This window comes from Eumetopias jubatus, unplaced genomic scaffold, assembly GCF_037043125.1.
Source record: "Eumetopias jubatus isolate StellerSeaLion01/CBP00866 unplaced genomic scaffold, mEumJub1_p1.0 scaffold_15, whole genome shotgun sequence".
In the NCBI taxonomy this organism is placed as follows: Eukaryota; Metazoa; Chordata; class Mammalia; order Carnivora; family Otariidae; genus Eumetopias; species Eumetopias jubatus.
The window spans coordinates 58,918,013-58,942,937 of record NW_028274821.1 but is presented as its reverse complement, the minus strand read 5'-3'; the positions used below and the strand labels follow the sequence as shown (position 1 = coordinate 58,942,937).

The 24,925-nt window shown below is 51.7% G+C and overlaps 2 protein-coding genes and 1 pseudogene across 2 annotated transcripts; 2 read left to right on the top strand and 1 right to left on the bottom strand.

Moving 5' to 3' along the window:
- Nucleotides 1-3,744: 3,744 nt before the first annotated feature.
- CD72 (CD72 molecule) lies at nucleotides 3,745-12,815 on the top strand. Its single transcript, XM_028115220.2, has 10 exons — nucleotides 3,745-4,112; nucleotides 5,433-5,660; nucleotides 5,750-5,857; nucleotides 6,516-6,587; nucleotides 7,181-7,270; nucleotides 7,609-7,944; nucleotides 10,454-10,599; nucleotides 11,225-11,340; nucleotides 12,050-12,196; nucleotides 12,485-12,815. Exons 2-9 carry the CDS (start codon nucleotides 5,579-5,581, stop codon nucleotides 12,189-12,191), a joined length of 1,092 nt encoding a protein of 363 aa, XP_027971021.1. The 5' UTR covers nucleotides 3,745-4,112; nucleotides 5,433-5,578; the 3' UTR covers nucleotides 12,192-12,196; nucleotides 12,485-12,815.
- On the bottom strand, nucleotides 12,760-17,353 carry TESK1 (testis associated actin remodelling kinase 1). Its single transcript, XM_028115219.2, has 10 exons — nucleotides 16,841-17,353; nucleotides 16,595-16,716; nucleotides 16,418-16,466; nucleotides 15,768-15,914; nucleotides 15,363-15,445; nucleotides 15,103-15,193; nucleotides 14,768-14,851; nucleotides 14,526-14,615; nucleotides 14,275-14,389; nucleotides 12,760-13,947 (listed from the first exon to the last, which is right to left on the bottom strand). The coding sequence occupies exons 1-10, from the start codon at nucleotides 17,051-17,053 to the stop codon at nucleotides 13,061-13,063; spliced, it is 1,881 nt and encodes a 626-aa protein (XP_027971020.1). The 5' UTR covers nucleotides 17,054-17,353; the 3' UTR covers nucleotides 12,760-13,060.
- A 2,758-nt stretch (nucleotides 17,354-20,111) lies between these two features.
- LOC114218265 (RNA-binding protein FUS pseudogene) lies at nucleotides 20,112-21,704 on the top strand (annotated as a pseudogene).
- The last annotated feature ends 3,221 nt before the right edge of the window (nucleotides 21,705-24,925 follow it).

The following is a 24,925-nucleotide window of genomic DNA, read 5'->3' as shown; positions in this document are numbered from 1 at the left end:
TCACAACACTGTTTACACATTTAAAAACAAGTAAGATGGAAATAAATTAAATGTATCACTTGGTACAGTAAATATGAGTGGACTGAATTCTTCCACTAAAAGACTCTAAGACTTTGTTAGAAATCAAATTCTGGTCAATACTACTTAGAAGAAATATACTTAAAGCAAAGTGATCAAGAAAGACTCAAAATAAAGTCGTGGGAAAGGGATACCAGACAGATAAACCGAAAGCAGCGATAATGCTGGTATCCAATAGTGATCGAATACATTTGTCAAAACATAGGATTATACACTTAAAATTGATAAAACTTATTGCATGTAAATTACAATACAGTAAAACTAGTTTCAAAAAAGAACAAAATTATAGTATTTTCAAAATTTAAACACTGAATGAAAAAGAGTGAATACTGGATACCTTTTCAATTACCCTGTATCATGTATCCCTAAAATGCTATAAAGATAGCAAGCTTTGAAAAAAAAAAAAAAGAGGGGCGCCTGGGTGGCTCAGTTGGTTGAGCGACTGCCTTCAGCTCAGGTCATGATCCTGGAGTCCCGGGATCGAGTCCCAAGTCCCACATTCCATCGGGGTCCCTAGCCCAGCTGGGAGTTTGCTTCTCCCTCTGACCCTCCCTCCTCTCATGCTCTCTCGCTCTCTCAAATAAAAAATTAAAAAATCTTTAAAACAACAAAAAAAAGAAAGGGAGTATTTATTTCAATAAATTATAGAAAGAACAAGAAACCAAAATTAATCAGGAAATATCAAAATCTGACATGAATGAAATGGAGAACAAAAATACTAAAAAGCATGAATTTTAAAAAGTTCTTTAAAAGGGCTAATAAGGGGGATGCCTGGGTGGCTAAGATGGGTGAGCATCTGCCTTCAGCTCAGGTCATGGGTCCTGGGATCGAGCCCCGCATTGGGCTCCCTACTCCGAGGGAAGCCTGCTTCTCCCTCTCCCATTCCCCCTGCTTGTGTTCCCTCTCTTGCCGTATGTCTCTCTGTCAAATAAATAAAATCTTTTAAAAAAATAAAAATAAAAAAATAAAAGGGCTAATAAAGTAAACCTCTTATAAGCACAAAGAAAGAGAAAAAAGAGCAAAAATAGACAAGATTAGTTCCGAGAAAGAAAACATGACAGAAGAAAAAAATTAAAGAATTATAAAAAGGTGCAACCTAAAATTACTCTCATCAACTAACTTGAAAATTTAAAGGAAATGCATACACTTCAGGAAAAATGTAAATGACTAAAACTGGCCCAAGAGAAAGAAGCCTGAATAGCTCAACCTACCTTAGAAAAAACTAGAATAAGGTGATTATAGACCTACTTTTGGAAAAGATTGCATTCAAAGGGCACCAGAGCTGAGTTTTATCTATTTTTTTTTAATTCATTTGAAAGAGAGAGAGAGAGAGAGAGAGAGAGAGAGAGAGAGAGAGAGAGAATGAGCTGGGGGAGGGGCAGAAGGAGAAGAAGTAGACTCCCCACTGAGCACAGAACCCAAAATGGGGCTCTGGGGCACTATCCCAGGACCCTGAGATCATGACCTGAGCCAAAGTCAGATGCTTAATGGACTGAGCCACCTAGGCGCCCAAGTTTTATTTATTCTTAAATAATGATAATTTCCATGCCATTTAATCTAGTCAAAACTATAGGGAAAAGAAGAAAAGTTCCCATATTTAATATTTAGAGCCAGCATAATTTAATACAATTCCTAATAAAAATTCTTTTTTTATAAAACTTTTTTTAAAGATTGTATTTTATTTATTTGACAGAGAGAGAGAGAGAGAAGGCAAGAGAGGGAACACAAGCAGGGGGAGTGGGAGAGGGAGAAGCAGGCTTCCCGCTGAGCAGGGAGCCCGATGCAGGGCTCGATCCCAGGACCCTGGGACCATAACTTGAGCCAAAGGCAGACGCCCAAGGACTGAGCCACCCTGGCACCCCCCTAATAAAAATTCTAAGTAAAAATGAAAAAGAGGAAAACCGCTGAAACTTAATGAAGACTTTTTACTAAAACCTAACAGCAAATATTGTTCTCAATGGTGAAATATTAAAACCACTTCCATTAAAATAAACATTTAGACAGAGATGCCTACTATTATTCTTATTATTTAACATATCTTGGACGTTTTACCAAATGCAGGAAGTCCTTAACCACACTTACATTTTTGTTAAGTAAAGGAACATCTGCACAGGTTCTGGGGATTCAAGTGTGACATTTTGGAGAGGCCCTTAATCTGCCTACCATGCTCTGTCTATATGGATTAGCGCCTCCTGGAGCCAGTGGATTAAAATAATGAAGATGGATATCACCTGACTCCCAGGGTCTCAGGAGACTTCCTTGACTTCTTGATGTGGGCTGGACTTCACCAAAGTTTACACAGATGAGCCCCTTTCCACACAGCAAACTCTTTCCCAATGCCCTCATAGCTGGGCTCCCTCCTCTTGTCGACCTTTACAACCCAGAGCCCTGTAATACACAATGCAGAAGCTAGGAGAGAGTAAGGAGCGGGCTCTGGTGTCTGTACTGGAGGTGCTCACATGATATGATGGCTATGCAAAAGCTGAAATGCATAGCAGTGGCCTCTCGGCTCTGAAAAGCCTGCAGGCTCTCCTGGCATGTGGGCAGGTGAGGCGCAGCCTGAGTTACAGGTGTCCTTCATGATGTCCAGTCTTGAAAGGTAATGTGAAGGTCATTTCGCAAAGACCACATGTGACACACATGGGGAAGAAGGATCCCACTCTCACAGCCTAGTCCGAAAAGAAGACATTGGAAGGGAAAGGAGAGCATCCTAAGGGGCTGTGTAACCATCACCAAAAGAGCTAAGGAGGACAGAGACGCAGGCCGGGCCTTCTTCACGTACCCATGCCATTGTGGAAATGCAGTCTAGTTCACTCCAGTTGCATTGGGTGCCCTTTCTTCTGAAGCCTCTCCAAGGGTCCGTTTTTTTTTTTTTTTAAAGATTTTATTTATTTGAGAGAGAGAGCATGAGAGAGAGAGAGCATGAGAGGGAAGAGGGTCAGAGGGAGAAGCAGACTCCCTGCTGAGCAGGGAGCCCGATGTGGGACTCGATCCTGGGACTCCAGAATCATGACCTGAGCCGAAGGCAGTCACTTAACCAACTGAGCCACCCAGGTGCCCTCCAAGGGTCTGTTTAGGCAGCATACTCATTGATTCTTTTTTTGAGCACATACTGGAAACCTGGTTTGGCATTTTACCTGGTATCCAGGCCATGTTCACTTGTGTACTGGTTCTGAAAACGAGGGCATTATCTACAGTTTACTGAATTCCTGCAAATGTTCCTGCAACTGATCTACATATGTGCTGCCCCCACCCCCGTACACTACTCCAAGTACCCCAACTGCCCCCCCCCCGCCCCCAGCTGTTCTATATGTTCCCACTCAGGCTCACAGGCCCCAGAGGCCCCCAGGGAGCCACCAACTCCCCCCACCGTCTGTTATCTGGAGGAAGCCCTGATAGGGGGACTGGGGGAGGGTTGTTGGAAACTTTAATTAAGCAAGGATGGTTAACAGCTGCAGGGTCACCTTAGGAAACAGTGAGCTTGAGAAAAGAAATATTTCTATCATCTGTCCCCATGACCTTTTAAGACTTTTCTGCAAATGGCTCCTCATTCCCTGCCATGGAAAAAAATAACAGCCATCACAGGCACCCTTCAGCCCACAGAATCCTCTGAGCTTAACCCTTCCAGCAGGCCCTCTCACATAGAGGTGCACCTCACACAGACACCCCGATGGACCACAGAGACCTGAGGATGCATGTTCACACGTGCACACGCACACTCACGCATACACCTGCCTCTTCTCAGGTGACAAATGTGCTTTCCTACCTCAGTGGGCACTTTCTCTGCGAGGGCTGGGTGGTGTTGCCGGGCGGAGCTCTCAGCAGATCCGCAGGGCCCGTTACAACCCCTCCACACACCACTAGTCATACACTACAGCTGTCAGCATGCGGCAAGGACCTCTTTCCCCTTCCTTTTTCCTCCCCACAGGTGCAGCATGTGAAGAGGTTCTGCGGGGGCAGATGCCCCTCCCTGCAAGTGGGTTTTTTCCCACCCACGTAGCCTGTCTTGCCTCAGCCTCTTCGCCCCCACAGAAGTAAGCCCTTTTGGGGTCATTGCTTGGTAAAAGAATGTTAGGGAGCACCACTGAACCATGCTCAACAACCCTCCTTCCCCTGCCGGTTTCCCTCCCTTCTATCAGCCAGGCCTTCACCACCCATGAGGGCCTCAAGCCCTTGGTCTTCTCCCACAAACACCCCCTTTTTGCTTGGGGCTGGGTGTAAAGGGACAATATTGAGACTTTTTAAGGGAAGAACTTTAGGTAAGTAAGAAAACAAAATAAAACAAAACCAAGAAAATATCAAAACCTCAGGTCCAGAGTCTGTGAGCTCAGCACCCAGCCCTTTCCTTGCCTCCCTTCTAGGAAGCCACTACCCTTCTTCATCCCCACTCAACTCCTTTGCTCATCTGCCCTGACCCCCCACAAGGGTGCATAAGGGCTCAGTGCTGCAGGTTTTTCCAAAGGTGCACAAGCTCGGGTTGTCCCTCATCCTCACCCCCAGCCCAGGCCTATCCCCAAGCCTGTGCCTCCTGGACTCAGCTTGCTGGATCCAGCTCAGATGTCTGGACACAGGATGCCATGAGTCCAGCAGGGGGCAGGATGGGATGGGGAAGGGGCTGATTGGCCAAAGGTGTGATCAGGAGGGAACAAGGCTGGACAAGGCCAGGGAAAGGCTGTGAAGAGGGAATCTAGGGGGGTTTATAGAAGAGAAACAGTGTGGTCCCAGATCCTCTGCATCCTCCAAAGCGCTGCCACATTCTCAGGAAGGGCTTTGGAGTGAGAACCTCCCTGTGTGTGAGATCCTCAGCAGTTCTGCAGGACTACAGCAGGAAGGGAGCTCGGTCTACCCTGAAAGCCTCCAAACTGATAGGGAAATGAGCTCCACCAAATCAAAGCCCCCTTTCGGGGAGCCCAGACCTGCTGGGAACCCTAGGATGATGAAGAGCAGAGGCTCCACACTAGGATCCCCCAGTATGATGGGGAGGATGGAGCTCTACTTTGGGAGATCCTCTGGGTTCAACTGGGCACAAAAGAGCTCTGACAACACGTGGATAAGCCTGTGGACATAGCAGCCAAGAGAAGAGCAAGGGCAAATCAGGGTAGATGATCAGGAGGACATGCATTTTGAGTGCAGCACTGCCAAAGTGTGTGTGGGATGCATGAAGGGGGAGCACAGGCAGGACGAAGGGACAGGTCTAAGTAGTGATCCAGTGACACCTCCAGGCTCTACGTCCATGTTCTGGACCTCAGTTTCCCATCCCCTGTCCCTCTGGAAACCACCCCATCAGGGATGCAATCTGCTTCACTGAACCCATCTGTCTGACACTTGTTCACATCTTCCTCTTTTGTAACTAGAAGTCACAGGGCAAAGCATTAAGCTGTGCAGTCACAGAAGGAACACAGAGCCTAAGAGCGTGAAGGGACAGAGGGGACAGTGTCAAGAGAAGCTTTGAGTTGGTGGATGAAGGAGGAGACGGGTGGGAGCAGAGGTGCTCAGGGCAATGGCAGAGGCCATCACCTATGCAGACCTGCGGTTCGTGAAGGCTCCCCTGAAGAAGAGCATCTCCAGCCGGTTAGGACAGGGTAAGGGTGAAAGAGGCATCTCTTTGATTTTGCATCCCCAAGCTCCCTCATGACCCCACCCCCACCTCCACCTTTTCTCTCCTCTCCAGACCCAGAGACTGATGAGGATGAGGAACTCACCTACGAGAATGTACAAGTGCCCTCAGTCTCAGGTGGGCCCTTGAGCTCGGCTTCTTCTGGAGTAGGGGACAAAGCAGGTACGGAGAGTCCAGAGGATGTATGTTTGACAGGGTGGGGTGTGTGGGGGGTGTGTGGTGTGTGTGTGTGTCTTGAGCTGGGACTCCACGGTATTCTTGAGCGGGTGGGGGCGGCGGGGGAGACATAATATCCCTGGGAAAGGAGGAGCGTGCTTAGGAAAGAGAAGAATGAGCCCTGGATAAATGGGAACCAAGGAAGAATAAAGCTCCCCGGGGCAAGGTGGAGGTCCAGTGGGGAGAAAAGGGCTCCTAGGAGAGATCGGGGCAGCCCCTGTGGGGAGATGAATTCGAATGGGAAATAGGGAGTCACGGGACAGAGAAAAGAGGGTAGGGGAGAGGGATGAGAGCACTTCTCGGGAGAAGGTTTGGGGCAGGCAGATGGGGGGTGCTGAGTAAAACCTAAGGGGAGACCCAGGAGGGAGAGGAAGGGGTCCCGGGGGAGAGGATGTAGTAAGACCCAGGAGAGACACAAGAGTCCTGGGGGAGATGCGGGACTCCGGAGAGTGCTAAGGGTGTCCCAGAGCATCTCAGGATGTCGCAGAAGGCTTCTCGGGCCAGACTGGAGAGGGAGAGGGGGAGGAGGAGGGGGAGAGGGTAGAAAGAAGGGGAATTTCCCGGGGCTTCCATTCTTCAAACTGGACTCGCTGCGGGTCCTCAGGGCTCCAGTCGGAGCGGCCAACTGCGTCCTGGAGCTCCGTGACGTCACCAGCTGCCGGGAGGCTCCTCGCGGGTGAGTACCCAGCCCTCCCCGCCTGCGCGCGCCCTCCGCGGCCCCGCCGGCGCTCTGGCACGCGGGGCGGGGCGGGGCCTCGGGCGGGGCGGCCTTTCCCACTTCGCCGACCCCGCTACGCCCCGCGGGGTTGTCACCAAGTACGGTGCTGGCGCGGTCCCAGCGGGGCTGATGCTGGGCCCGGCGATGTGCGGGCCCGGGACCTAGAGTGAGCCCGGGGAGCAGCCTTCCGGACTGCCTCTTTGACCCCTATACCCATATGTATCATTCCCACAGGTTGACCCAGATCTTCCCTCCACCCCCTTTACAGTGGTCCCCATTCACATACCCCTGTCCTCTGTCTCCGTCTGAGATTTAGTTCCCATCCTACCAGATAGCGCCCCTCAATCCTTACCAGTAACGATCCCAGCCCTTATTCTGGAACATCTTCCTTCCGCTGCCTGCGGAAATTCACTACCCCACAAAACCCACCATGCCGGCACCACATCCTCTGAGGGTGCTCTTTCCCATGAATATCCCCCACCCCCACCCAGCCCCCTCAGTCTCTAAACTTTCCTGGGGCTCTCTGCCCTTCATCCCACTGTCTCCCGAAGGCCGCGCAGCCTGTACGCAGTACCTCCTTCTTGGCCTGCTCCTCACCTGCCTGCTGTTAGGGGTGGCCGCCATCTGCCTGGGAGTGCGCTGTGAGTATGGATGTCCCCCATTTCCCACTTGCCCCAAGCAATTTTCTCCCCTACTCTCTCCCCAACAGCTGCCCTTCCTCCAGGCAGGGCCCAGAGTCACTACCACCATATCCTTAGCTTTTCATCTAGTTTCTAGCCAGGTCTGTTTTAGAGTGTGGTGTCTTCCTAAATTGTCCTTACCTAATCCAGTACCTCCTTAAGCTTGAGGTAGTCAGATCTTATATTTCAGCCTGTTTTGCAAAAATTTGCAAGAAGCAGAAAAAGGACTGACGCTGAAGTCTCAGGGCACCAGGGCATGGCTCAAGATGTCCTCCAAATCTCTCATTATGGCCGAACAGATCTGCAGGTGTCTCAGCAGCTCCAGCAGACGAACAGTGTTCTGGAAACCACTAACAGCAGCCTGAGACAGCAGCTCCACCTAAAGATAACCCAGCTGGGGAAGAAGGAAGAGGATCTGCAGGGGTCCAGGAGGGAACTAGCCCAGAGTCAGGAAGCACTACAGGAGGAACAGAAGGTTTGCCAGGCTACCCAAGAGCAGTTACAGGCCTGCTGGTCTGAGAAGGAGAAGACAGAGGAGGCCTTGCAAAGTAAGGAGGTGCAGAGGATGACCTTGGAGCAGAGGCTGAGCAGCATGCAGGCCACATTGAAGCCCTTATTCACATGCCCCTTAGCAGGTATCCGCTCTGGGAGAGGAGAGATGGGAGGGTCTGCTGTGAGGGATGGATTGAAGTGAGGAGACACTCGTGGCAGGGGTCTATCTGTCAGGGGGTCATTGAGTTGTTGAGAAAAGGGATAGCAAGTGAGAGTGGTGGCCAATAGAGAGGAGGATCAAGCTGCTTTCTGGATTTAGGGCGACTCACAGAACTCTCAGGCAGATCCTGTAGGAGGAAGGAGGTTGGCTGCTGGAAATGCAGATCACACTGTCCAAAGCACCAAACTCAAGTGCCCTTGATAGCAGTGTCAAAGATCTGGGAACCCCCTGAGTTGGGACGTGGAATTGGTTGCACATTTTTCTAAAGAGAGGGTCTATAGCTTTAATTATTTCTCACTACATCTGAGATTCCCCAAGGGTTAAGAATTACTGATTGATGAGGTGCGGTGTGGCGGTGGGGCAAGGTAGCTGAAGCTCTCTGGTGTGGGTGGCGCTCACAATGAGGTGGGTAGGGGTGAGGAGCTGGGGTGGAGAGTTCATCTATTTTGAAGGCAGGAGCCCAGGCAGTATGTGGGGATGAGGGAGGGGGCCACAGAAAAGGGGAGAGGCTGTGCAAGAAGCAGGCTGAGGTTCGAGGCAGGGAGCCAGGCCCAAGGCAACTGGAATGTTCATGCACTGGTTACCTATGGTCCAGGTTCGGCTCTGTCTAGCTCAAGGGGCATCGGGAGATTCCCCCAAGGCTTAAGAGGGCGAACTGATGTGCAGACACCCCCAGCCCTCGTGTCTTTAGCCTTCTCATTCCCTGTGACCCTCAGTCCCCGCCACCCCCAGGCCATTCCCTCAGCTGCACCCCAGACCTCAGCTCTTCTGCTGGAAGGCTGGTTTCAGACCTCCACTCTGACTACAGCTGCCTGCTCCAGGCTTTCCCCACACTTCTTCTTCAACCTCATTGATGACTCCAACCCGCTGTCTCCCGTTTCCTCCCTTTGCCTCGGCTGTCACTTCTCTGTCTGCCCATCTTGGCTTCTGGGGCCCATCACTTTAGCCACTGGCTCCTTTGTTCTGTTGTCCTTCTGGTGCACCAGAGTGGCAATATCTCAACTCTGGATGAACTCCCCCCTTGCTCCTGCCGCACCCAGGTGTGCTGTATTGTGCTATCATTCTGCTTGGTGCCACCAAAACTCTAGTCTCAACCTCAGCCCGTTCCTCAGGCCGCCTGGCAGCTGTGCAGTGGTCGGCTTGCTCTCCGCTTGAGCTCCTTATCCTACCACCTCTCTCACTTTTAGCAGGTGCCCTACTCCGTCAGAAGAATTCCCTCCATTTTCCACCACTGAGTCCGTTCACATTTCTGCCCACCCCCATCTTTTGCAAGGATCACTGCAACGGCTTGCTGCATCATTTCTCCTAAACATCCTCTCCCCCTCCCCCCATCCACTTGTCACGTGGCAGCCAGGGTAATCCTTTAAAAACAAAAATCTGATCATGTCATTCCAGTTAATTACATCAAAAGTTATGGCATACATACTATATGTCCAAACATTGTGCCCAAGCACTTGGGATATAGCCAGTGAACAAAACTTCTCTATGTAAAACCCTACATTGACTTACTTTTCCTTGTAATATGAAAATAAAAAAAATCCTTAGCCTGGTTTCCAAGGTCCCTGCCTACCTTTCAGCATGCCACTTACCCTCTCACCCTCTTCCATCTGGCCGCACCGACTTCGTATTCTTTTTAGTTGCCATAGGACAGAAACTCAAGAAGGTAGCTGGGTGAGGGCAAGAGACAATGTAGACAGAAGAGAGGGAGCTGGGGAAGGAAGGAAGGAAGGATCTTTGAGTGCCGCAGGTAGGACTCCTGGAACAGAGCAATGAGAGAGGGGGGTTGCGATCAGGAGCACAAATTGGGGTATGGGTTGTGAAAGAAAGAGGGATGTTTCTTGCTTAGAGATAGTCAGGAACAGAGGAACAGAGCAGCGGCAGGTTTTGGGGTGGAAGGGAAGGAAACGGAGAGAGTTCGTATCAAGAGTCTGACAATTTCAGCAGAACAGCAACCAAGGTTATTACTTGTAGAGGTGTGGAGAGAGGGAAGGAGGTGGCTAGCAGCTTGGAGGGTGTGAGCAAGTTTTGAATACGCAGCAAGGAATGCTTTAGGGAGCGATTGAGATGATTAAGAGGCCTATTGAACACTTATGGGGGGCCCAGGTGAGGTCAGCCAAAGTGTGGGGGGGAGACTGCAATCATTCAGAAATTGGGAATAGTATCACCACCCTATTAAAATAAACCTCCTAGACTGTTAAGGAGTGAGGTTGTGAATATTAAAGACTTTTACTAAATATGAATAGGAATGGCATTCCCAGGGGATGCCAAAGACAGATGGCAAAGATGAAGGGCTAGATGTCAGTGAAGGTGCTGGGACTAGACCAAGGTGGGCACTGTTAGTAACCAGACTGAGGAACTGTCACTTTCATCCTAAATGAGGAGATCTCCCTCCTGGGTCTGGGCTGTGCTGTCACATTCTTTCTGGTTTATAGATACCTGCTGTCCCGTGGGATGGACACTGAACGAGAGGAGCTGCTTTTACATCTCATATACGGAGAGAAGTTGGCAGGAGAGCCAAGACCACTGTAAATCTCTGTCCTCTGACCTGGCCGCATTCAGTGATGGTTATTCTTTTTCAGTAAGCATACCTTGTTCACAGACTGTAGCGGGTACTCTTAGGTAAAGGGATAGATGTCACCGAGTCAGAAACAGCAGTGCACACAGGGCATGCGTTCCTTTGCCATGCAGCTTCTCAGCGCAGTGCTCCAGGCGGCCCCTACCAACTGGCCGGAGTTGGCACGAGAGTCGAAGCTCATGAACCATCTTTACTTGAAATTGTTTCTCATCTCAGCTTTCTGGTCCCCTTTCCAGGGCTGCTTAACAGCTTCTTTGACTCTCTTGGCCTCTCAGGCAGAGAGGTCCCATATCTGGTGGGCTGGATTGCTGGGACTGGCTCATTATGACCAGAGCCACCCATGGAATGACTCCCCTTCAAAGGCTGGCAGAAATTCTTACCCAGCTGGGAGGTGAACTGAAGGGCGAGCCTGCACCTACAAGGTGGCGCTCGAAGGCCGCAGGGACAGGTCACCGATGAGCTGATGTCTTGCGCCAGACAGTCCTCTTGTCAAAGCTCAGAGACCTCCCTATTGTGCTCATCTTCTTCCATCGGCCCACGTCCCCTCCTCCCTACACTGGCCCCCCCTGCACCGGAATATTTCTCATCATTCTCCACATACCTCTTGTCTCTCTGAATCTCCCCTCAGCTTAGAAACCTCAACAGTGCAAGGAAGATGTTGACACAAATTAGTCCGCCTGGTTCATTTTGGACTGTTCACAACTCTAGGAGGTTGCCGCAGGCTGACGGTAAACAGGCCTTTTGGTAAGTCTGTTGGGACTTCTGGACATATTCAACTCCATAATTCCTTCATAAAGACATAGTGATGAGATTCCCCTCCTACTCCCAAAGTTTTGGGAGGTCCTGCTCTCAAAACTCACAAGTCAATATTGTAATTGCCTACTTGTCCATTCCCTTTACTTAAAACTCTTTAGGACAGTCTTCTTTTCTGGCCCCTTCCCAGTACCTGGCAGTCCCAGGCCCTTTTTTTTTTTTTTAAGTTACTAAGTTGGGACCTATCTCGTCTTTCTCTCAGAGGGAGAAGCTGAGGCTTTAGCTAGGACTTCACAGCTCACGAACCCTGGCATTCTAACTTCCCATCTCTTGACAAGGCTACCCAAACTGAGGTGTCACTTCCTCAGTCAGGGACTCTTGGGGCACTAGAGTTGCCTCAGGGAGATGAGGGAGCAGTGGGATAACTCTGAAGGTCAACTCCAGGGACCCTGAAACAGGGGAGTCATCTCCTATGTTCCCTATGGAGTTTCCATCTTTAATACCTTGGGTGATTTCCCCCTCCCCTGGTCCTAAAGCCTGAGTTGGAGTAGACATCTGTCCCTGAACCATACCCAAACATGGCCTTAGGCAGGCTGGGCAAGTTAGAACTTCATTGTGTTTAATGCAGGGCAAGGGGAGAGAAGGGAGGGGGGGAGAGGAGGGGCAGGGCTTAACCAAGTTCTACCTCACCAATCTTTAGGTATTATGGTGAAAGCTCAAGATGTTACAACGTACAAAGCAAGTGGCCAAGAATGCAGCTGGAGGACTGTAGTTCTCCTCATCCCTGCATCTGTGAGATGGCAGCTTTCAAGCATCCAGATAGGGACCACTTTTTGCCCTGAGTTGGGTAAGCATGACAAATCGACTGAGGCATGGGAGTTGGGGAGCAGGGAGGGAGAGGAACTCAAGAGCAAGGGCTCAGAAGCCAGGGGTAAAACTTATTCCTGAGTGACGGTCACCTCTACAGCCTTCAAGGTCTTGGTCTGCTTATGTAACGGGGGTCCGGGGGTCGGGCAGGAAAGGTCTGGACCTGAAGGGAGGCTGGTGATGTGGCTGTCCAGGGAGGTGGGATGAGCTGGATGAATGCTCTTATTAACAGTCAACTGCAGAGCTCACCGGTGCTTTACTCTTATAGGTACTCATGCCAACAAGAGCCTGTACTCCTCACCCCTAACTGCAGTCTGCAGGCCCTAAGATCATCTCCCTCCAGTGCCCTGTCACTCCGCCTGGGCAGTGCCCAGCCAAGGGCTGATCCATGCCCAACACTTCTAGCCAGCCTGCTGCCTGCTTGAAATCCTGCCCCAGAAACTGGACTGTTCCTGGGAAACGGGTGAAGAAGTCGTTAGATTTTGGCCTCCCCAAGAACTTCCTATGGTGGAATTGCAGGGGGGTGGAGGAGGGCGCATGGGCTGAGTGGATAGGGGCAGCCCGGAGCCAGCCAGGCAGTTTTATTGAAATATTTTTAAATAATTGCACGTGTTAGTCTCATGTGTCAGCAATGCTTTGTCTGGTTCAGTGATCGCCCACAGAAGAGCAAACCCAGGGGCTGGATAGGAAATGTTCCGTCCCTTGAATCCATGCTGAGGCTCCCCTACATGGGGAGCAGAGCCGGTCAGCCCATCTGGGGCTGGCACTGTCCAACATGTGTGCTCAGTCCTCACAGGGCTTCCTGAAGGCCAAAGTTAGAGGCCAGAGACCACAGGCCCCACTGCTAAGAGCGCGCCCCGGGCAGCTGCAGGCCGGGTGTGGGAGGCTTGGCGTGGTGCCCTCGGTGGCAGAGGAGACTGCCCGCCTCACAGTTCAGGTTGCGGTAGCGGGCAACAGCTGGTGTGGGGCGGGGGCACATGGACAGGAAGCCAAAGCTGAAAGGGCCAAGACAGCAGCCAGGGCAGGGCAGCCCCTCATCAGACTCCCGGGGAGCTGAAGGGGGCGGTGAGGGTTCTGTCCGCTCCAGGGCTGCTGCCCGGGGCAGGCTATGCTGGGCCCGGTTCCACGGCTCCCCAGCCCAGCCCTGTGGGGAGTTCACCACCACAGCCGGGGGGTTGTTGTTAAGGACAGGTCCTGATCTAGGGGACCAGGGCTGGGAGGCTGAGGAACAAGTGCTGATGAAGTTGTCTGTGGCCACGGCCAGGGGCAGCTGGGGAGCTGGTCCTGGGGGTTCTGGCTCAGGGCTACTGCCCTCACACTCCATTCTTTCTTCAGCCGAGGGGCCCACGCAGGGAGGGCCAGGACCTGGCAGTGCTGTCTCCATACGTCGGGGGAGCTCAGGGGATGATGGGAGCGAGCGGCAGCGACGGGCAGGGGTCCCGGGGTGGATCAGGATCTCTGGAGTGGTCACCAAGGGCAGCTGCGTGGAGGGCAGTGGTGATGGTGCAACAAGGGGCAGGGGGCCGACTGGCTTGCTGGGTGTGTCCAACAGCTTGATCTTGCCTCCCCGGAGGTCTTCCCGGAGTGAGAAGGGGTTGATGCGAGTCAGATTGTCCCCCCAGTTGGGGGGTGATTCTGGTGACGGGGGCAGGAAGAGGTCTGACCGGCTTCGGGAAAGCCGGGGGTCTGGCCTAGGAAGTGTGGCAGAGGGAACCCCTCTTGAAACAGACCCTGTAGACAGAGAAGTCTGTGGTTACTGTTCTCAGCATTGATCATGGCTCCTTGAGGCCTCATTATTCACCAGGAGGCTGGTGGGACCAGAGCTTACAAAAAGGAGGCCCATTGGGTACTTTGGACAGGGGGAGATGTGACCTCTAGCCCTCCTTTACCTCTTCTTTCCTTCTTCCCCTCCCTTGGCTCTAGAATTTGGAAATATCTTATTTGAGATGTCCTTTCATACCCCCACCCCCCAACTAATAAATACACTTAGTCTTAATCCCCTGAGTTCTAAGGAAGAGGCAGAAGGAATTCAGGTGGGTCAAGGTCATGCGCACTTACTCTGACTGTGTGTCAGGGGAGCTCTGGTGAGGGGGGCTGGCTCAGGCAGCTGCTCCAGGATCCATTCCAGGTGCTGGGTGATTTCGGTGAAGGGAGCACGAGTGCTTGGTTCCATCTGATGAGTAGAGACAGGGACAGCTTCACTCAGTGCTCCAAAAGAGGGTCCCTAGGTTTTCCTCCCACCACCTGGAACAGGAAAGCCTTGCCAGCTGATGGATGGGGGTGGTGGGCAGGGAGAGAGAGGCTCTTACACTGCAGCAGTGGATGGCTAGGAGCAGGAAGGGCAGTGGGCAGTCATCCCCTACCAGGGTCCGGAAAGCAGGCACATCCAGGCCAAAGTCCTGCGGGGACAGAGAGGAGGGGCCTTCAGGTCAGCCTTCCTTGGGTTCGCCTTCTGATCCCCAATCAGGACCTCAACCTCCAGGGAACCCTCCTCGGTTATGAGCTGCCCAGTCTGGAGCTCCCCCTTATCAAACCTGGAGACATCATTCACCTCAGTTCGGGGCAGGTAATCTGGGTCCGCAGGTACTCGTGCAATGAGCTCACAGAGGACAATCCCAAAGGCAAAGACGTCGGCCTGAGGGGAGGAGAGAATGTCAGCGGGAGTAACTGACGGTTTTCATGTCAGAATTTTGTCAGAATATGTCAGAATTTGGGGGAAGTCTTGATAGTTTTATGCATTGGAGGGGTGCCTATGAGCGGGGCAAGGAGGAATTTGGGGGTCTCCTAAATATTCTGTATGGCTGTTAAAGGACTTGGGATGGGGCCTTCTAAAAGTATCTCAAGGGTCTCTGGAAGGCCTTGGAATCTGAAGGATTGATGTCTTACCTTCTCATCATACAGCTCACCCCGCAACACCTCTGGAGCCATCCAGTATGGGGAACCTACCACAGCCAATGGCTCCTTTCTTGCCCCTTCCCTGCAGGGGTAGGGGCAGAGTGATCAGAGACACCCCACTCAGATAACCCCCCTAAACAAAAGGGGATGAGTTCAGCCCCCTCCCCACTCCAAAGGAGATGTCTCTGGGGGCTTCACTTAGATAGGGACCTTCTAGAAAGTTTGGGGGGGCCCAGGGGCATTCACCTCACCTATACACAGGAATCTTTTCAGCCAGCCCGAAGTCACCCACAACAGCCGTGAAGCCTCGGTCTTCCCGTCGGATCAGACAGTTCTGACATACATATAAGCCATCACCTTCTGTTCTCTGATCTCCCAATATATACCCCAAAGCCCTGTCACTCCACAGTAACCCCAACCCTCTCTGATCTCCCAGTTCTCCAGTGCACCCCAATCTTTCAACATCATCTATCACTCCAAACATAGCGTGGTACTCAGCCCCTCAGAGCTCCCCCTCACCCCAGTCCCCATTCTCCAGGGCCTTGCTACTCCAACATCCTAACAGGTCTACTACCCATATTCTAACATCTATGGGCCGGTTACAATATAATAGCCTCAAATCCCCTTTCGTGCCTCCACCCACCTGGCCAGCCTACCTTGGATGTTAAGTCTCGGTGGAATACACCTTTGGCATGTAGGTACCGCAGGCCGCGGGCAATGTCCAGAGCCAGGTGGAGCCTGACAGGCCAGGATAGGGGTTCTGGGGAGCTGAGCAGCTGTTCCAGGGTCCCCCCATTCATATACTGAGGCATAGGGGGAGAAGGGGAATGAATGTTAAGGTTTCCGCCTGTATTCTAGGTCTCCCACTTATAAGCCAGGGGACACTCAGGAGGAGGGATCACAAAGGTCAGAAGGGTGAGTCTGTGCTCTAGGGTCCCCCACTCATATTCTAGGGCTGTCCTGTCCAAGACATGTGCAACTATTTAAATTATTAAGTTTAAATAAGATTAAACATTTAGTTCCTCAGTCACACTGGTCATATTTCTACTGCTCCCTAGCCACATGTAGCTATAGAAGATTTTCATCACTACAGAAAGTTCTATTGGACAGCATTGTTATAGCGCATATAGAGAATGTGACCAGCTGAGGCATTTTATTTGTGATTAGCCCAAAGGAAGTTCAGGGAAGCCTCTCATGGGAGGAGGTCCTGCTGCCTCTCAGTAGTCCTCTGTAGATGCACTGGGCGCGGACATTCTCTCTCCCCTTGGTGGTGTTGGGGGTCCCCTCCTTCCTGGCCCATCCTCACCTCTGTAAGAGCGTGCAGCTGCCCCTGGTGCACACAGACCCCCATGAACCTGGAAGAGGATGGAGAAGATAGGAGGGTAGGCTGTAAGAGTCCAGGCCCTCTACAGTTTCCACTTTTCCCGCGGGATCTTTCCTCTTCTCCCAGCAAGCTTCTCAGCAAGCGGCTGGGGCCGCTCACCTTAGGATGTTGGGGTGTCGGAGCCGGTTCATCAGCTGCACCTCGCGTAGCGTGTTTCCCCGGTTACTGGGGAGTCTGTTCATTTTCAGCACCATGACTTGCCCTGACTGTCGGTGCCTAACCTGGGGGCGGCATAGGCTGGCGAGTCCAGGGCAGATCCGCCAGGTCGCGCGGGTCGTCCGGGTCTGGGTCCCCTAGTTCCAGCCTCCCGTCTAAGGCTCGGTCCCGCCCCTCTGCTGATCCTACCTTGTAGACCTCAGAGAAGAAGCCGGCCCCGATCTTCTCGGCGCAGTGGAAATCGTCCACGCGCGCCAGGCTTGACACGGCGCTGCGGAGAGCCCGGTAGGAGGAGGGGCGGCCGCGGCCTCCACCCGTGCCCCCCGGTCCCGGGGGCCCCTCCCCCGGCGCCTCTCCGGGCCCTGGCCCAGGGCCCCGCAGTGGGGGCCGTTCCCCGGCCATGGCCGGGCCCCCAGCCCGGGCCTGCCTCACATGGCAGGGTCCCCGGGGCCCGGGCAGGCCGCGCTTGCCATGGGCGTGCGCCCAGCCCGATCCGGGACGCTGGGGCTCCCGCTCCTGCCCTGGAGAATGGAAGATCCGCGGAAGATCTTGGGCCCGCCCCCGCCGCGCCGGCTTGCAGGGCCCGGGTAGACGCCGCTCCGCTTCGCTCTGCGCAGGGCCTGGGCCTGGGCCTGGGCCGGGCGGTGGCGGTGTCTCTCCTGGGCGCCGCCGGGCAGGCGGGCGGGCGGGTTCCCCGCAGGCGGAGGCGGGCGGGCGGGCGGGCGGCAGCGGCTCCGCTTCGCCGCTGGGGTTCAGGCTCCGCGGCCTGCCGGGGGCGGGGCTGAGCCGGGCCTCCGCTTAACTCCTTCCAGTCCGGCCCACGGGCAGCGGCCACGCCCCCTCAGGTACACAACCCCCAACCGGTGGCCGCGACACCCTAAGCGAGTGGGTCTGGTACGTCGAGGCCGAATTAGTTCTGGCCCGAGCTGAATAACTGAAGGGAATTATGGACTGATTGTGCGTACGCGCAGCTCAAATGTCTTTTAGCTGCCCTGGGAGTCCTTTCCCTCCTCCCACCCTCAGGCCACTGTCTGAGGACAGCCGGGCTCAGGAAGCCTCCGGATTCCTGGGCTCCGTGGGCCAGCAGGGCAGAAGAGTAGACCCTTCAGGTTCAGCCACAATCGGAGGTAGCCCAGCAACCTGCCTACCTTCCCGGCCTCCGCTCTGGCCCAGCCTGCCCATTTCCCAGGTCTCGACCCCTACACCTCTGGATTCCCTGACACTTTCTCCCTTCTCCGGCGGTTGTGGTGCCTCAGGCCTGTATAGTGAGCCGGTGGCCAGTCCGTCCCTGGTGTGGCCTACACCTTCTTACTCCATCCCGCCTCCCTCGAATAAAGTACAAAGAAAGAGAGTATCCGCCCAGTGACCACCCAGCCCGAACCTTCCTCTTACTCTTTCCTCCAAACGGCCCTATCTCTCTGCAGAGAAGCCTCCACCTGTCCGGAAGCCCCTCCTCCTGTGGGATCCCACCCCTTGGCAAAACCCCGCCCCTCCAGGAGGCCTCCCCTTCGGAGACCCCTCTCTTCCTCAGTGAGATCCCCCCGTTCACAGGGACCGTTCCTCAGTACAATACTGCCTCCGTCAGCGTGTACCAGACCCCCTAAGTGCGACACCCCTCCCACACAATGAGACCCCACCTCTCAGAGTGACTCCACCAGTCATTGTGACCCCTCCTCTCAACGTGACTCCTCCCCTCAGTGTGGCCCAGCCCTTATCAGTGTGACCCCTCTCAGGACGTTCCGCCCTCCACCTCGTAGGAATCCGGTCTGCCCCCTCAGGCTGGAGGAGGAGCTGCAGCTGGCCTCTTTTAAGTCGGCGCGGGGCCCTGACTGCGCACGCACTGTGCACCCGCCGTACCCAACGCTTCCGGTTCTCCGCTGGCTCCTCCCCCCGGCGTCGGCGAAATAGCCAATTATCGCCAGGGATGAGTGACGTCGCTCGATCCGGCGGACGCCTCCGGGGCAAGCGATTGTGGGCGGCACTGAGCAGCTTGCCACCTAGCGGCGGAATGGAGGGCGGCGGGAGTGGAGGCTGCAGGTCTCCGAAGGGAAACGGGCTGCGACGCAGCTTGAGGGAGGAAGGCTGAATTCTTTTCAAAAATTCTCAAGTACTGCATTTCTGTTTTTGTGGTAAGATGGAAAGGAAATTTATACAAGCACAGTCTGCATCCATGTGGGTGCTCGCCTTCTGACAGAGCCCTGGCCCGTGTTTATGAGAGATGGAGCCGAGTTCTGTTTAATTGTCCAAGGCTAATGAATAGAGAAAAAGCAGTCTTAGATTACAAACCGTGCCTTAGAGTGGAGAGAAGGCCAGAGGCTGTGCCCGTGCACCGTACAAGAGAAGGTTTCGCACAGCTCTGGAGAGAGAGTGGGAGAGCTTCACCATCGTCCGAGCCAGTGGAGACGGGCCAGTCTTGAGAACAACATATGCCTGGGCCTTGTTTGGTCTCAGCAAAACAAACTCATTCATGACCTTAATGTTAGCATCCACAACTATTTAATTTGTAAGTTTGATTTCTATAGTTGTATGAGATCTATAAACACTAGGAATTTATGCTTCATTTTGTTAAAATAATATTATAACAGATAATTCACATATATCTGACCGTTTATCTAAATTTGAGAGTTACTATTGTTGGTGGTAATAATTCCAAGCAGAGGGGCCAGGATCCTGTTTTCGAAAGATCACTGTGGTTGTCCTATGGAGGCAAGGAGACTTGCCAGTGCTTCTGTCAGGAAAGGCGAAGAGACTGAGCTAGGACAGGGATAAGAGGAAGGAGAGGAGGAAACATTCAACTAATACGGGAAAGCTTGCTGATTGATTTAGTATCCAGAGTCAGTCAGTTCAGTGGAAAGAAGGAGCATCAGCCGGGATTTTTTTTTTTTTTTTAAGATCTTAATTATTTAGGGGCGCCTGGGTGGCTCGGTTAAGCGACTGCCTTCGGCTCAGGTCATGATCCTGGAGTCACGGGATCGAGTCCCACATCGGGCTCCCTGCTCAGCAGGGAGTCTGCTTCTCCCTCTGACCCTCTTCCCTCTCGTGCTCTCTATCTCTCATTCTCTCTCTCTCAAATAAATAAAATCTTTAAAAAAAAATAAGATCGTAATTATTTATTTGAGAGAGAGAGAGAGCACAGTTGCGGGCGGGCAGAAGGAGAGGGAGAAGCAGACTCCCGTTGAGTAGGGTGCCTGATGCGGGGGCTTCATCCCAGGACCGTGGAATTATGACCTGAGCGGAGGGGAGGGCAGACACTTAAACGACTGAGCCAACCAGGCGCCCCGGGGCCAGATCATTCTTTATTGTGAGGTGGCTGTCTGTGCATTGTAGAATGTTTAGCAGCATCTCTGGATGCCAGTAGCAGCTCCCCTAGTTGTGACATCAAAAATGTCTCTAGACATTGCCAGTTGTCCCCTGGGGGAATGTAGGAATTAGAAAATAATATTCTAGGCTCAGTCCTCGAGGCGTCGGTGCTCCGTGGTGTTGGAATCTTGTTGCTTGTCGGCCTGTGCGCGCGTGCGCGGACATGGCCTCAAACGACTATACCCAACAAGCAACCCAAAGCTATGGGGCCTACCCCACCCAGCCTGGGCAGGGCTATTCCCAGCAGAGCAGTCAGCCCTATGGACAGCAGAGTTACAGTGGTTATGGCCAGTCAGCAGACACTTCAGGCTATGGCCAGAGCAGCTATGGTTCTTCTTACGGACAGACCCAGAACACAGGCTATGGCACTCAGTCAGGTCCCCAGGGATATGGCTCAACCGGTGGCTATGGCAGTAGCCAGAGTTCTCAGTCATCTTATGGGCAACAGTCCTCTTATCCTGGCTATGGCCAGCAGCCAGCTCCTAGCAGCACTTCGGGAAGTTACGGTAGTGGTTCTCAGAGCAGCGGCTACGGGCAGCCCCAGAGTGGGGGCTATGGCCAGCAGTCTACCTATAGTGGACAGCAGCCAGGCTATGGACAGCAGCAAAGCTCCTATAATCCCCCTCAAGGCTATGGACAGCAGAACCAGTACAACAGTAGCAGTGGAGGTAACTATGGCCAAGATCAGTCCTCCATGAGTGGTGGTGGCGGCGGTTATGGCAATCAGGACCAGAGTGGTGGAGGCGGTGGCTACGGGGGAGGCCAGCAGGACCGTGGGGGCCGCGGCCGGGGCGGTGGCAGTGGTTACAACCGCAGCAGCGGTGGCTATGAACCCAGAGGTCGTGGAGGTGGCCGTGGAGGCAGAGGCGGCATGGGCGGAAGTGACCGTGGTGGCTTCAATAAATTTGGTGGCCCTCGGGACCAGGGATCACGTCATGACTCTGAACAGGATAATTCAGACAACAACACCATCTTCGTGCAGGGCTTGGGCGAAAATGTTACAATTGAGTCTGTGGCTGATTACTTCAAGCAGATTGGTATCATTAAGACAAATAAGAAAACAGGACAGCCCATGATTAATCTGTACACAGACAGGGAAACGGGCAAGCTGAAGGGAGAGGCAACAGTGTCGTTTGATGACCCACCTTCTGCTAAAGCAGCTATTGACTGGTTTGATGGTAAAGAATTCTCTGGGAATCCCATCAAGGTCTCATTTGCTACTCGGCGAGCAGACTTCAATCGGGGTGGTGGCAATGGTCGTGGAGGCCGAGGGCGAGGAGGACCCATGGGCCGTGGAGGCTATGGAGGTGGTGGCAGTGGTGGCGGTGGCCGGGGAGGATTCCCTAGCGGAGGAGGTGGTGGTGGCGGCCAGCAGCGAGCTGGTGACTGGAAGTGTCCTAATCCTATATGTGAGAACATGAATTTCTCTTGGAGGAATGAATGCAACCAATGTAAGGCCCCTAAACCAGATGGCCCAGGAGGGGGACCGGGAGGCTCTCATATGGGGGGTAACTATGGAGATGATCGTCGTGGTGGCAGAGGAGGCTATGATCGGGGTGGCTACCGAGGCCGAGGCGGGGACCGTGGGGGCTTCCGAGGGGGCCGGGGTGGTGGGGACAGAGGTGGCTTTGGCCCTGGCAAGATGGACTCCAGGGGTGAGCACAGACAGGATCGCAGGGAGAGGCCATATTAGCTTGGCTCCTGAGATTCTGCAACAGCTTTTCTTCTTGTACCCAGTGTTACCCTCATTATTTTGTAACCTTTCAACTCCTGATCACCCACGGGTTTTTTGTGTCGGACTATGTAATTGTAACCATACCTCTGGTTCCCATTAAAAACCATCGTTTTAGTTAAAAAAAAAAAAAAGAAAAAAGAAAATAATATTCTATTCTTCCTTCCTTCCTCTACAAAGAGAAACTTTTCCATACCTGTTTGTTACCCAGAGATATATTTCATGTAGGAAAGGCAAGAAAAATGCTTGTTTCCCTTTTATTTTCCCAGCTTTTAGTGAGTTAGTTCCCTTGCATCCTTGAAAAATGAGATATTTTTTAATGTCAGGGTTTATTTATTTATTTTTTTTATTTAGAGAAAGCATGTGAGCAGATGGGCAGAGGGAGAGAGAGAGAGAGAGAGAGAGAAACTTAAGCAGGTTCCATGCTCAGTGCGGAGCCTCATGCAGGGCTCAATCTCACAACTCAGATCATGACCTGAGCCGAAATCAAGAGTTGGATGCTTAACTAACTGAGCCACCCAGGTGCCCCGGTTTTGTTTTGTTTTGTTTTGTTTTAATAGTACCATTATGAACTCATAATTTAACACAAGTATGATGTGTCTCAATTGTTGGCTTTTTTTTTATCATTTTTAAATTGTCCTATTTTGGCCAGTGGGAATGAGTCCTTTTGACACAACCCTTAAGGTTTCTTGCTATTTGATATGGTAAAATGTTCCAGGCTCATTTGTGCACTCCTAGACTAGAGCTGGTATCAGCTATTTTTTCCAGTGAGTCATAGTTCCATTTAGTTAGAAATGGCATTTAGAGACCACAATCTGGCTACTAGGGATATAAGATTATTTGGCCTAGGAAGAGCAGTTTCGTGAATATAGTCGATTATTCTTCTCAAAACAGTCCCCTCTACCATCTCTTTATTAGGAAAAATTTCAAATAGGCAGAAAAGTTGAAGGAATGCACAGTGAATACCTGTGTACCTTCATCTAGGTTCAACAATTGTTAACATTTTGCTGTTTGTTCTCTTTGGGTCTCTCTAATGTGTTATATGATATATGATCTGACAGAATATAATACATTTTTATTGTACCATTTGAAAATAACTTGTAGACATCATGGCACTTCATTAGCATTGTCTCTTAAGGTCATTTTCTGTGTAACCAAAATACCATTATCACATTTTGATTACTTTCTTCATTTAATTTCTTGATTCTCCTCATATTTTATTGGCTCTTTCTTCTAGTGTCTTCTGCTGATCTTCTAGATCTTCCTGATCTCTAAGCAGTGACATACCCAGGGCTCCATCATTGGACCTCTGCTCTTCTTTCTACACACTTATGTGGCATTAACTCCAAGGCTTTAAATACTATTCACATGCTAATAACTCCCATTTTCTCTCCCACTTTTCCTCTGAACTCCTGTATTCAGTTGCTTACTCATCAGCTCCAGTTGGATATCTTTTTTTTTTTAAGATTTTATTTATTTATTTGAGACACAGAGAGAGAGAGAGAGAGTGTGTGTGTGTGCACAAGCTGGGGGAGGGGCAGAGGGAGAGGGATAAGCCGACTCTCCACTGAGTGGGGAGCCTGACTCGTGGCCCAAACCCCAGACCCTGAGATCATGACCGGAGCCAAAGTCAGATGCTCAACCAACTGAGCCACCCAAGCGCCCCACATCTTTTTTTTTTTGGGTTAAGATTGATTGATTTATTTTAGAAAGTGTTCATGCGCTTGTGCTTGGGCGGGGAGGGGCAGAGGGAATCTCCAGCCACTCCTCGCTGAGCATGGGAACGGGACATGGGACTCAGTCCTATTACCCATGGGATCATGACCTGAGCCGGAACCAAGAGATGGACACTTAACCGACTGAGCCACTCATGTGCCCCTTCCAGTTGGATATCTAATTGGCTTTTCAAAATCACTGGGTACAAAACAGAACTCTTGAATCTTGTACCTCTTTCCCAGCTTTTCTCTAAGGCTTTGCCATCTCAATAAATCTAATCCATCCCAATAAATCTAATCCATTAGGTGCTTCAGGCAAGACAATTCAGAGTTATCCTGGACTTTTCTCTTTTTCTCTACCCCATATTCAGCATATCAACAAATTGTGTCTGCTAAATGTTTGAAATCTATCCATATCTTGATCACTTCTGACATTTCCACTGCCTCTGACCCCATCTAAGCTGCCTCCTTTGTGGTCTCTCTGCTTATGCCTGTCTCCCTATAGCCTCTTCTCTGCCGAGCAGCCGGAATACTCCTGTTTAAAGTATAAGTCGGGGTGCCTGGGGGGCTCAGTCGTTAAGCGTCTGCCTTCAGCTCAGGTCCTGATCTCAGCGTCCTGGGATCGAGTCCCACATCGGGCTCCCTGCTCTGCGGGAAGCCTGCTTCTCCCTCTCCCACTCCCCCTGCTTGTGTTCCTGCTCTTGCTATCGCTTTCTTGCTGTCAAATAAATAAATAAATCTTTAAAAAAAAAATAAAGTGTAAGTCAGTTCATTTTCTCTCTCTGCTCAAAACCTTCTATTATCTCATTCAGAATCTTTTTTTTTAAGATTTTATTTATTTATTTGAGAGAGAGAATGAGAGAGAGAGCATGAGATGGGGTTGGGTCAGAGGGAGAAGCAGACTCCCTGCTGAGCAGGGAGCCCGATGCGGGACTCGATCCTCAGACTCCAGGATCATGACCTGAGCAGAAGGCAGTTGCTTAACCAACTGAGCCACCCAGGCGCCCCAAAATCAGAATCTTTACTATTGGGACCCTTGGGTGGCTCATTCGGTTAAGCGTCTGCCTTCAGCTCAGGTCATGATCCCAGGGTCCGGGGATCGAGCCCCACATCAGGCTCCTTGCTCAGCGGGGAACCTGTTTCTCCCTCTGCCTGCCACTCCCCCTGTTCACTCTCTCTCTTTCTCCCTCCCTCTCTCTCTCTGACAAATAAATAAATAAATATAAAAAAAACCCAAAATCTTTACTATAGTTCTATTTTTCTCCTAATATTTATATTCTGTTCTTTTGCTTGAGACCATCAGTATACTGTTGAGTGAAGTAATGGCAGTAGACACTTGTCTCTTGTTCCTGATCTTTAAAAGAATGTTTTTGATTTTTCACTTTTAAATTTCATGTTTACTGTGGATTTTTTTGTAGCTACATATACCAGTTAGCTCTTATCACAAAAGTGGCATGTAGCTAATCA